This window comes from Mastigoproctus giganteus, chromosome 10, assembly GCF_048544385.1.
Source record: "Mastigoproctus giganteus isolate SK-2022 chromosome 10, ASM4854438v1, whole genome shotgun sequence".
In the NCBI taxonomy this organism is placed as follows: domain Eukaryota; kingdom Metazoa; phylum Arthropoda; class Arachnida; order Uropygi; family Thelyphonidae; genus Mastigoproctus; species Mastigoproctus giganteus.
This window is the reverse complement of record NC_143584.1, coordinates 3,361,772-3,374,973: the sequence shown is the minus strand read 5'-3', so window position 1 is coordinate 3,374,973 and position 13,202 is coordinate 3,361,772. Positions and strand designations below refer to the sequence as shown.

The following is a 13,202-nucleotide window of genomic DNA, read 5'->3' as shown; positions in this document are numbered from 1 at the left end:
CTATAGATTCTAATACCTCTCGTGTTTGGGGTTCACATAAAAAAAAAAAAAAAATTTGTACAGCAGACTTATGTGCAAAAGTATCAAAAGCTTTCCTGAATTCCATGTATATGATATGAAAATTATTTTTTGCATCCAGGCCCTTTGTTACTGCATTGCAGTATCCAATCAGATTGGTCAAACTAGACCACCTCTTAACAAATCCATGCTGTGCAGTATAATTGCATTCCTGTTTAGATCTTCTTGCACTACTTCTTTAACCAATGACTCCATTATTTTCTCTGAAACAGATGTTAAGCTAACAGGACTGTAATTAGTCATGTCACCTTTTGATCTCCCTTTGTGAATTGGGGATAGATTCCACATCTCCAGTCTATAGGGATCTTCCCGGAATCCAAGGATGTTCTCATAATTATGGCTAAGGGTTTGCTTACCTCATTTGCTGCCTCTCTTAATATAACTGATTAAATCCCATCCACCACAGTTACCTTTTTTACGTTTAGCTTCAATAATTTCTCTTCCACTTTCTTTGCAATTATCACTAAATAATTTAACTCCTCATTGGAGTTTGATATATTTCTCATCCCCTTCCAAAAAAGAATTAATGTCTAATAGGAGTTGTTTTCTTGCCTCCTGGTATGTAACTTCGTGTTAAACTTTTTATATTTGAAGTTTCTTTCCTAATATATCTACAAGTCACATTTTTTAAATATGCTGGATGGGAAATTTTATTATTTGCACAATAGCAACTGAGCATTACAGTATTCTTGCATATGATTCTTCAACTCACGGTTAGCACATGTTACATCTCCCCAATGTTTTTGTGAGCAACCAAATTTTTGCCACTTACGAGTTTTGTTATATATGTGCAAATACAACATAGTGCACTTTTCCTATTGTTGGTAGGATTCGTGTATACTGACGGTAACTATAATGTAATGGATAGGCTCATCATCCTTTTTTGGTCATAATTCTCTTTGCATGTATGACCTTTTTTCTTACAATTCTACTGGTTCTTCTTCTAACAACATTTAGTGGGCCCTAGTCCGATGTAACTCTTTTAGAGGTGTTCAACGTGACATAAGGAATAATTTTGATAGGAATGCCATGATAGTTTATACAGTCTTTTGTATGCCTTTGAGTTGCTGTCTCTATGAGAAGGTCACCCTGATTGAAGTCTTTTTTATAATCTTAAGTAGCCAAGCAGAACCAAACTTAAAGGTTGGTTTGTCAGGGAATGGTGCGAAATGACACACACAGTCTTGTTTATGCATTTTTCATTTCAATCCTTTGGATTTGGAGTGTCAATCGATTGGAGTATCACCATACGAAGAACCCCAGACTCCCACTAGTGGAAAATTTTGAGAGTCCATTTAATTCTTAAAGATCTGGAAGTTGGCTCTCAGTTTCCAGCCCTGCTATGGGAAGGCAGCAGCAGTGCCATAAGGCAACCAAATGGTTGCGTTAGTAAGAAACGGAAATGTATATTTCTTTTCTGTGTATTTCTGTGCCAATTTGTAGTGCAAAGGAGGTACTCTAGATTATAAAACTATATTTAGAACCAAAAAAAAGAATCTACTCACCTTTCAAAATCTCTATAGAGATCATTTTGAAATGCATAGTAACTTATAATCACTCGGCACCTATCATGTACATTACATCCAGTAGTGTGCATGATAGGAACCTGTAATGAATCATTTAGATAATAAATGATTTCTGCTTAATTAATGAAAAGTCCATAACTTTTGATTTGATAGGAAATAATAGATGTAGTTTTCACAATTACAAAGAATAACTCAAAAAGTTTGTTTTCCATTTACTTTGTAGATTACTGATTCAAAGCAGCAGTAGTAGTAGTAGTAGTAATAGTAGTAGTGGCACATGATGCAAGAAAGCAAGTGTAGGAGCTTATGCAGCATCAGCCAAAAAAAAAAAATCACACCATTCCCTCCAAATGCCTGTCCAGTTCCTCCTTAAATTTATTTAACCTATCAATTTCAACAACGACAGATGGAAGTTTGTTCCAGCAATTAACCACCCGCTGGCTAAAGGCAAATTTCCGCACATCTATTCTACATCTATCCTTTCTTAATTTGAACTTATGTCCCCGTAGGTTCGTAATCTGAACAAGTGGAAGGATCCCATCAGAATTCAGTGTGCTCAACCCATTCAAGGCCTTATAGACCTCAATCAGATCACCGCGCAGGTGCCTAGTCTCCAGCCACTGCAATTTGCAGAACTTAAGCCTCTCTTCGTAAGAGAATCCCTTCATTCCCCTCACCAATCGTGTTGCTCTTCTCTGTACACGCTCAAGCAAATCTACATCCTTCCTAAAATGAGGCCTCCAGACCTGTACGCAGTACTCAAGGCGTGGCCTGACCATTGCCTTATACAGAGGGACAATCACCTCCTTTTCCCTGCTAGCAAAATTCCTATATATCATTGACAAAACCCCATGACCTGCCCTAGCAGCCTGTCTGCATTGCTCAGAAAACTTCATATCTGACTGCACAATTACTCCCAGGTCTTTTTCATTTTCTACCACCTTAAGTGTAGTACCACACAGTTGGTACCTTTCTCTGGGGTTACTTCTACCCATATGCAGTACTTTGCATTTGTCAAGGTTGAACTTCAGTTGCCACTTCTTAGCCCATCTGCCCAAATTATCTAGATCCTGTTGCAGTAGCACACTGCCATTACTGTCATTAACAACCCTGCCAACCTTTGTGTCATCTGCAAACTTCGACATTAAGCCTGATATACCTTCATCAATATCATTGATAAATACACAAAACAACAGTGGACCCAACACCGAACCCTGTGGGACTCCACTAATAACATTAGTCCACGAAGAGCAGCACCCATTGATTACCACCCTCTGTCTTCTCCCACTTAACCATCCTTTTATCCATTGTAGCAACTTACCCTTAATACCATACTGCTCCAATTTGTACAGTAGTCTTCCATGCGCAACAGTGTCAAAAGCTTTCCTGAAATCCAAGTATATGATATCAAAATTATTTTTTGCATCCAGTTCCTTTGTGACCACATCATAATAACCAATCAAATTTGTCAGACAAGACTTTCCCTTAACAAACCCATGCTGTGTTTGAATTATTGCTGCAGTCTTGTCTAGATGATCCTGCAATGCATCTTTAACCAGTGACTCCATTATTTTACCCGGAATAGAAGTTAAACTAACTGGTCTGTAATTACTCGTGTCACCCTTCGATCCACCTTTGTGAATTGGGGACACATTTGCACATCTCCAGTCCGTGGGAACCTCCCCTGAGTCCAAGGATGCTCTCATAATTATGGCTAAGGGTTTGCTTAGTTGCTTTGCCGCCTCCTTTAAAATAACTGGATAGATCCCATCCACCCCAGGTGCCTTTCTTATGTTTAACTTCAACAATTTCTCCTCCACTTTGCTCTCAGTTATTAAAAAATCATTAAGCACACTGCTACAATTTGATAACCTTCTTCTATTTTCAAACTGTAATAATTCCTCACGTGTGAATGTAGATGCAAAATACTCATTCAGTTTGTTTGCTATCTGAGCAGGATCATCAACAGTCGAACCATTGATGTCAAGTGGACCAATCATATTCATCCCCTTCCTTTTAGAGTTTATATAAGTAAAGAAATCCTTGCTGTTTTTCATAGCATCTTTTGCCAAAGATTTCTCGTAATCCGCCTTCGCCTGCCGAACCTCCTTTGTGACCTGATTATAGACTAGCTTATATCTGCCACAGGCTTCTGCGTCACCTGATAATTTATATGCATCCCATGCATTTTTCTTCTCTGTCACGAGTCTCATTAGTACATTTGATAACCATTTAGGCCTAAACCTTGAACGATATTTCTTAATCGGTATATAAAGTCTAGTAGCTTCCACGATTAATTCCTTGAATGCTTCCCACTTAGAATTTACTGTTTGTAACATCGTCAGTTGATCCCACTGTACAGAATTTAAAAACTGTCTGAGACCACTGTACTCCTCTTTACGGAAGCAAAAACCCTTTCCTTTACCCCTGACGGTAGTTACCTCTTTGAGGAAATCCCACTTCAGCACACTGTGATCACTGCCACCTAGTGGTTCCTTTATCTGCAAATTCTTAATACACGAATGATCACTGCTGATAACCAGATCAAGAGTGTTACTTTCTCTGGTTGCCTCTCGAACATGCTGCTGCAGAAAACAATCATCCAATAAATCCACAAAAGTCTGACTAGTGTGTGAGTGCCCAACCCACAAGTTCCAGTCAATATCTGGGAAGTTAAAATCCCCCATTATAAACATTCTGATTTACTGGCCCACTCTATTTCTCTGTACAATTGTTCATTGTACTCATTCAAGTCATTAGGCCTATAACACACTCCTACTCTTATTTTTCCTTTCGCAGTGCTTATCTCACACCAAACTGACTCAACAGAGCACTGTTCATCTATATTAACTGGGTGCACTTCCTTTGATTTTATGTTTTTCTTAATTAACAGCATAACACCCCCTCCCTTTCTGTCCTGTCTATCCTTTCTGTACACATTGTACTCCCCAAATTCCAGTTCTGCATTCCTTATATCTTTGTGACACCACGTCTCTGCTATCCCAACAATATCCGCCTTAGATGTCTTGACCAACACTTCAAATTCATCAAATTTATTTACTATACTTCTAGCATTGGTATACATGCAAGCATACATGCTCCTATGCCTATTCCTTGTTACCCTAACACATCCCATATACCCAACTATTCCATGATGACTGCCATCCGTCCCTGAAACCCCCAACACCCCTCGCTCCAGGTCGCTTCTTATTCTAATAGAAGTTGTGCAAGAATCACCTTCACCTCTGCCTGCGGTTACTGTTAAACTATTAGTCTTTGTATCCCCCCAAACTAGCAGTTTTCCGACCCACCTAACACTGCCTCGATAGCATCAGCAAATATTCTTGCACCCTTTCTATTTAAGTGTATCCCATCCCTGTAGAAGCAATCTCTCCTGTTAACAAGTACAGTCCAGGCTGAAAAAAATTCGACCCCTTGAGCCTTGCACAATCTTTCCAGGGCCGAATTGATCGACAAGGCTCTCATCATGTACTCCCTCCTATCGTGTCTGGGCAGAATTGCAGACACTTTCAAATTCAACCCTATTTCACGGCTTTTTTTCAACTTTGACCTGTACTTGTTGAGTAATTCCGCCAGTGCCACAGTGGGCCATTAAACAAAGTAGCTACTGTTCAAGAGAAAGCACAATGTGTTTTGGGGATTGTTGCCATGAATTCACTGATTTCAGCTCAACATAATTATCATCAGATGTTTAGGAAAGATCCACCAGGAGTTGATTTCGGAAAAGTTCACGAAAACTGTAAGTTTACTGCATGATAAAGCAGATGGCATTGAATTTTCAGAACATTCATAATGCATTTCATTGAAGCCCAAGAAATTTGATGTGCTTTCCAAGAACTTAAAATTCTGAAATCAACAGAATAGAGTCATTCATAAAAGACTTTGTTTATCTGCCTATGTTCAAGTGGTGCAGCAGTTATTAGCAAAGCCATGTCAGCACATGAACTTTGACACCATAATGCTGAAATTAATTGAAATAAACCAGTTTCTTAAAAAAGGTGTGCTTTTCTAATGAAACAACTTTTTATCATGTTTTAGAACATGTAAATCAGTAAATGTTCAAGATGGGGGTCTGAGAACCCACATGCAGTACATGAAAAAATACATAATGGTCCAAAGGTCATGATTATTGGTCCATTTTTTTCTCTTCTGAAAAGTCAATTAATATAAAAATCTACCCTGATATTTTAAGAATTTAAGAATTTTGTGCTTCCATAACTGGAGGAATATCAGCTGAATATATATATATATATATATATTTTTTTTTTTTTTTTTTCAACAGGATGGGACCCTCCTCATTGGTATTTTTCAGTATGTAATACTCTTGATCCTATTTCCCCAAAATCTCTGAATTGAACATGGTAGACCAATTCATTGGCTAACTTGATAATCTGACATTCATTTGATTTTTTCTTGCACAGTTATGTTAAAGATAAAGTATTCGCAACAGCAGTTCCTAATGTTCCATTAATAAAGACAAGAATAACCGAAGCAATATCTTTGATTTCATCCAAAATGCTAAGTAATGTATGCCAGGAGGTTAATACAGATCTGACATCCTCAGAGTTACAAGAGGAGAACATGTTCAAGTTTACTGATGTATATAAAAACTTTTTGAGATATTATTTGTAATTGCGAAAACAGTTAATGTAAATATGCATTGGCTCAAAAGTTATGGACTTTTCTAATAATAAGGTTTTTTGGACACCCTGTATAATGACCAAGACGATAAAAATAAATAGACATTAAACTCTTCCTTTTAATAAAGGATACGTGCTACTGTAAATATTCGTAGCTTGCAACTTCTCCACGTTTTGTGCTGCTTGAGCAAAAATGGTAATAACATCAGTAGACCACCATCATCTGGGACAGGTTAAAGAGATATTCAACAGACTCATGAACCATGAATAATGCTATAAGAAATCAAATACAATGCATAATACTATTGGAAATCAAAAAATACATTTTAAATCAAAAAAAAAAAAAAAAAAAAGAGAGAAATATATGATATGCACTTTTTTAGAAGATATAACTCTAATAGCAAATATTTTTATATAATTTGTTCAATCTATATTATAAAATGATAATAATTTTATGCAATAATTTCATTTTCTTTAAGCTTTATTTTTTGTTTTTAATCATAATATTTGTTTACTAATCCATCTGTATTGATTTTTTCAAAATGCTACACAAAAGAATTATACATTAAACAATATATAATGCTGGCTCTTTCATAATCAGATCATCACAATAACAAAATTTTGCTATTATGATAAACTACTTGTAGAGAGTAGCTTAACCTTTATTTTCATAGCAGATCTATATCTCAAACATAATGGCAAATACTGCTTTGAGTAATGTAATGTGGAGCAAGAACTTGTGCTACACACTTTTCAGGTCAAACTTCTGAAGTATGGGGTTGAGAAATGCTCAGCGAATACTATCTAGATTGCATCATCTTGACAGCAACGTTTAGATGGGGTATCAGTTGCTTTTATAATTTGGACTGGGGCTACTGACTATAGTGTATAGAATTCTTTGCAGCCTCATCTTATATTGACATTCTATTCTTTTATACTACTTGTGGAGATAGTATGAAACAGTATGACTTCTATGGGAATGGATCTTGGAAGTATAATCATGATGATTCTCTGGGCCACAATGCCAGTTGGCAACTGGTGTTTGAGGAGACCAGCACTGTAGAATTGGTCTGTACAGACACCCAACACTTGAATCATGCAAAAGTTTTGGTCAAGCTTTTCTGCTTGATGCAAAATTTTGCATGATTCAGGTGTTGGGTGTCTGTGGAGCCCAATTGGAGCAAGGCCAACACATGCCCTCTAAATCATAAATTTTAGTTTCTGAATTAGTATTAATATTGCCAATCCCTTTAATAACTTGTGCACTTCTACTTTTAAATTTATTTTAGACTTCCTATCTCTACAATGTTCCCATAGTGGAACCTTCTTCTTTTTTTTTTTTTAAATATACATTTATTTTTTTTTTGTGTGTTTGTCAGACAAAGAGTAAAGATGCCATCAACATTTAATTTACCTAACATCAAGCAACACAGCAGCAAACCTCAAGGCAGAATGTGCTGGTCCCAAAGGAACTAGTTGTTGTAGGTGACTCTTGTCAGGGAAACAGAGAACATATTGTGCAAAAAGGATAGATGGAACAGGATCAGGGTATGTCTGCCAGGGGCAAAGGTTGATGACGTTGTAGAGCAGATATCATCTTTTAAGGGCACAAAGGGTGATATTGTTGGCACTAATGATATTAAGAGTAGGAGACACACGTTGGCATTAATGATATTAAGAGTAGGAGACCGGAGGAATTACTTAAGAAGTACAAGTCAATGCTGAAAAAAAGCCGTGAGTTAGGGTTTTATTTGAAAGTGTCTGCAATTCTGCCCAGACACGATAGGAAGGAGTATATGATGAGAGTCTTGTCGATCAATTCAGCCCTGGAGAGATTGTGCAAGGCTTTTTTTTTTTTCTCAGCCTGGTCTGTGCTTAACAGGAGAGACTCCTTCTATAGGGATAGGATACACTTAAATAGAAAGGGTGCAAGAATATTTGCTGATGCTATCGCGGCATGAATCTTAATCAACCAAGTCTTAACTTGGTTGATTAAGATTCATGATTGAGATAACCATCAAACAGAGCCCAGCATCTCAAATAGTTCAGTGGGATTATTAAAATTGAAATGCATGGTTCCTAAGATTGAGCCCTAGCAGAAAAATATCCTGCTTTATAAATTTTTTTTTGAAATTTATGTTTGGAATTTACTTTTTTTTTATTAAGTTTAGGCTTTACACTTAGCAAGGTTTCCTAAGTGATGGGAAAGGAAATATTATATTAGTGGTTTTCATTTAATTTATTTATATTTTATTGAATTTCATTATCTGATTAGGCTGATAATGCTCAAAGTAGAGATAAGGCAATTTCAGCAAGCACAAGTGCTGTTGGTGCTGTCCATTGTTGTTTCCGGTATTTATCAATGATATTGATGAAGCAATATCAGGGTTAATGTCTAAGTTTGCAGACAATACAAAGGTTGGCAGGATTGTTAATGACAGTAATGATTGTAAGCTACTACAACAGGATCTGGAAAAGTTGAGCAGATAGGCCGAGAGGTGGAAACTGAAGTTTAACATTGAAAAATGTAAAGTATTGCATATAGGTAACAGTAACTCCAGAATAACGTACCAACTTTGTGGTACTACCCTCAGGGTAATAGAGAATGAAAAGGACCTGGTGGTAATTGTGCAGTCAGATATGAAGTTTTCTGAGCAGTGCAGACAGGCTGCAGCATCTTGTCAATGATATACAGGAATTTTGCTAGCAGGGATAAAGATGATTGTCCCCTTATATAAGGTAATCATCAGGCCACTCGTTGAGTACTGTATACAGGTCTGGAGGCCTCATTTTAGGACAGATAAAAAGCTGATGGAACAAGCAGAGAGAAGGGCAACGAGATTGTTGAGTGGAACAAAGGGTTGGTGTTACCAAGAAAAGCACATTGTTGAATTGTTCTGCACATTGCAGCTTCTGGAGACTGGGCACCTGTGAGGTGTATAAGGCCTTGAATAGTCTGAGCAAGATAAATACTAATCGAATTCTTCCTCTTGCTCAGATTACTCACCTGTGGGGACATAAATTCAAATTGAGGAAAGACAATTGTAGAATAGATGTGTGGTTGATAGTTGGAACAAACTGCCATCTGTTGTAAAGAGATCAACAACTCATATTATTTCAAGGCAGAACAAGACAAACATTTGGAGTGAATGGATGGGTGAAATGGGAGGGGTTTTTTTTGTTTTGGCTGATGCTATATAAGCTTCCTTTCTTCCATCATATGCCTCTACTAATGCTAATGTCAGATTAGGTTAAGTGTGTGCCAAAAGCAACTAAAGCTGTGGGGTATTAGTTATTGTATTCTTCAGCAGGTCACTAACTCAGCCACATCACTGAATAGCTCATAAATTCCATGCGTCTCTGGCAGGGCTCAAACTCAAGCCTTTTCCACTATGTGGAAGGACAGCGATTATAACTATACTGCTACATACAAGACCACGGAGTGGAGCCCAACAAGAAAAGTTGCATAATCCACATTCATACAACAAGATATATAGTAAACTATCCAGTAACACACAACTGAAATACTCTGCATCTTGTATTCCAGGTTTCTGCCTGGAAAACAACATGCAGGGTATTTCAGAGACTGCTGGGAGTTATTGCAGTACAAGTAAACACATAGGTTGTGTTAGGGTAGCTAAGAATAGGAACAGGTGCATGTATACTTGCATGTACACCAATGCTAGGAGTTTGGTAAACAAATTTGATGACTTTGAGGTTTTGGTCAAAACATCAAAGGCAGATATTGTTGGGATATCAGAGAAGTGGTGTCACAAAGATATAAGGAATGCAGACCTGGAATTTGGGGAGTACAATGTGTACAGGAAGGATAGATAGGATAGGAAGGGAGAAGGGGTTATACTATTAGTTAAGAAACACATAAAATCCAAGGAAGTGCATCACTGGACAGTGCAGTGTTGAGTCAGTTTGGTGTGACATAGACACTGGGGGATAAAAATTGAGAGTAGGAGTGTGTTATAGGCCTAATGACTCTGATGAGTATAATAAAAAAACTGTACAGGGAAATAGAGAGGGTCAGTAAATCGGAGTGTCTTATAATGGGGGATTTTAATTTCCCAGATATTGACTGGAATTTGTGGGTTGGTCATTAACACACTAGCAGGACTTTTGTGGATTTATTGGATGATTGTTTTCTACATCAGCATGTTCAGGAGGCAACTAGAAGGAGTAATACTCTTGATCTGATTATCAGTAGTGATTCTTCATGCATTAAGAATCTGCAGATAAAGGAACCACTGTGTGGCAGTGGTCACAGTGTGCTCAAGTGGGATTTACTCAAAGAGGTAACTACCATCAGGGGTAAAAGGAAGGGTTTTTGCTTTCGTAAAGGTGACTACGGAGGTCTGAGACTGTATTTAAATTCAATGCAGTGAGACCAACTGATGATGTTACCAACAGTAATTTCAAAATGGGAGGCACTCAAAGAATTAATCTTGGAAGCTACTAGGCTTTACATACCAATTAAAAAATATTGTTCAAAGTTTAGGCCTAAATGGATGTCAGATGAACTAATGAGACATGTGGCAGAGAAGAAAAATGCATGGGATACATACAAATTAATGGGTGACATGGAAGCCTATGATAGATATAAACTGGTCTGTAACCAGGTCACAAAGGAGATTAGGCAGGCAAAGGCAGATTATGACAAATCCTTGGAAAAAGAAGCAAAGAAAAACAGAAAAGAGTTCTTTACTTATGTAAACTCTAGAAGGAAAGGGATGAATCAGATTGGTCCACTGGATATTGATGGTTCAACTGTTGATGATCCTGCTCAAGTGGCTAACAAACTAAAAGATTATTTTGCATCTGCATTTACACATGAGGAGTTATTCAAGGAGGGGAATTCCAGAGGTGAATTAAACTCTGGCAGTGAGCTAGATGATTTTGTAATAACTGAGAGAAAAGTGGAGGAGAAATTGTTGAAGATAAACATAAAAAAGGCACCCGGGGTGGATGGGATCTATCCAGTTATATTAAAGGAGGCAGCAAAGGAAGTAAGCAAATCCTTAGCCATAATTATGAGAACTTCCTTGCACTCAGGGGAAGTACCCATGGATTGGAGATGTGCAAGTGTGACCCCAATTCACAAAGGAGGATCAAAGGGCGACAAGTAATTATAGACCTGTTAGTTTAACTTTTGTTCCAGGGAAATTAATGGAGGCACTAGTTAAAGAAGCAATGCAGAATCATCTAGACAAGACTTCAGTTATAGCTCGGACACAGCATGGTTTTGTTAAGGGGAAGTCATATCTGACCAATTTGACTGAATACTATGATGTGGTCACAAAGGAACTGGATTCATGGAATAACTTTGATATCATATATTTGCATTTTAGAAAGGCTTTGATACTCTTGCACATTGAAGACTGCTGAACAAATTGTGGCATTAGAGGCAAATTGCTGCTATGGATAAAGGTATGGTTGAGTGGGAGAAGACAGAGTGGTAATCAATGGACACTGCTCTTCGTGGACTAATGTTATTAGTGGAGTCTTTCAGGGGTCAGTGTTGGGCCCATTGTTGTTTTCTGTATTTATAAATGATATTGATGATGGTATATCAGGCTTAATGTCCAAGTTTGCAGACAATATGAAGGTTGGCAGAGTTGTTAATGATACTAATGACACTATGCTGCTGCAACCGGATCTAGAAAAGTTGAGCAGATGGGCTGAGAGGTGGCAAATGAAGTTTATCATTGTCAAATGTAAAGTACTACATATGGGAAGCAGTAACCCCAGAGTAACTTTTCAATTGTGTGGTACTACACTGACAGTGGTAGAGAATGAAGAGGACCTGGGGGTAATTGTGCAGGCAGATATGAAGTTTTCTGAGCAGTGCAGATGGTCTGAAAGAGTAGCTCATGGTGTCTTGTCAATGATATACAGGAATTTTTCTAGCAGCGATAAGGAGGTGATTATCCTATTGTATAAGGTAATGGTCAGGCTACTGTACTGTGTACAGTACCTTGAGTACTGTACACAGATCTGGAGGCCTAATTTAAGAAAGATGTAGTTCTGTTGGAACGAGTACAGAGAAGGGCAACAAGATTAGTGAATGGAACAAAGGGTTGCTCTTACAAAAGAAGGCTTAAATTTTGCAGATTACAGTGTGTGGAGACTATGCACCTGCAAGGCAATCTGATTAAGGTGTATAAAGCCTTGAATGGTTTCAGCATGCTCAATGCTGGTGGGATTTTTCGTCTTGCTCAGAAAAACAGAAAAATTACCTGCGAGGGCATAAATTCAAACTGAGGAAAGACAGTTGTAATATAGATGTGCAGAAGTTTGCCTTTAGCCAGTGGGTTGTTGATTGGTGGAACAGACTTCCATCTTTTGTTGTGAAAGTTGATAGCCGAAATAAATTTAAGGCTGAGCTGGACAGGTATTTGGAACAAACGGATGGGTGAAATGGGAGCGGGTTTTTCTTTTTTGTGGCTGATGCTTCATAAGCTTGCTTTCTTGCATCGTATGCCTCTACTAATGCTAATGCTAAAATGTTCTTTCAAATAATTAATGTAGTAGAGTGTAAAAACATATATTTGTATTTCCTACTTTACAGCAATCAGATCCATATTTTACAACCTAACTTATTTAATATTTACAGGTACTGTAGAAAAATTATTGCCATCAAAAATGTCAAAAATGATAAATCAAATATTTCTATCATAGATGTCATAAATGGAAAATCAAAAGAACAAAGTTTCAAATAAAATAATACTATAGGATTGCAGAGGATGTTCAACACAGAAGTCAAATAATCAGAAACAAGTTTTGCAATAAACACCTGTATTAACTTGCATGCCAAAATATCCATTTATTCCATTAACAAGAAAAGTTTATGAGCTGCCTGGCACCCTGCCTATGGTGCTCAGATAACTTCATACCTTGGGTCTTTTTCGTTTTCTACTACCCTGAGTGT

The 13,202-nt window shown here is 37.5% G+C and overlaps 1 protein-coding gene across 1 annotated transcript in view; it reads right to left on the bottom strand.

Annotated features, from left to right (window-relative positions):
- LOC150078633 (solute carrier family 12 member 4-like) overlaps positions 1 to 13,202 on the bottom strand; it is a 643,041-nt gene that overhangs the window by 125,489 nt on the left and 504,350 nt on the right. The window contains exon 21 of the mRNA XM_090383812.1: positions 6,399 to 6,488. Within this exon, the coding sequence (XP_090239938.1) occupies positions 6,399 to 6,488 (90 nt within the window). The remainder of the gene's footprint in view (positions 1 to 6,398; positions 6,489 to 13,202) is intronic.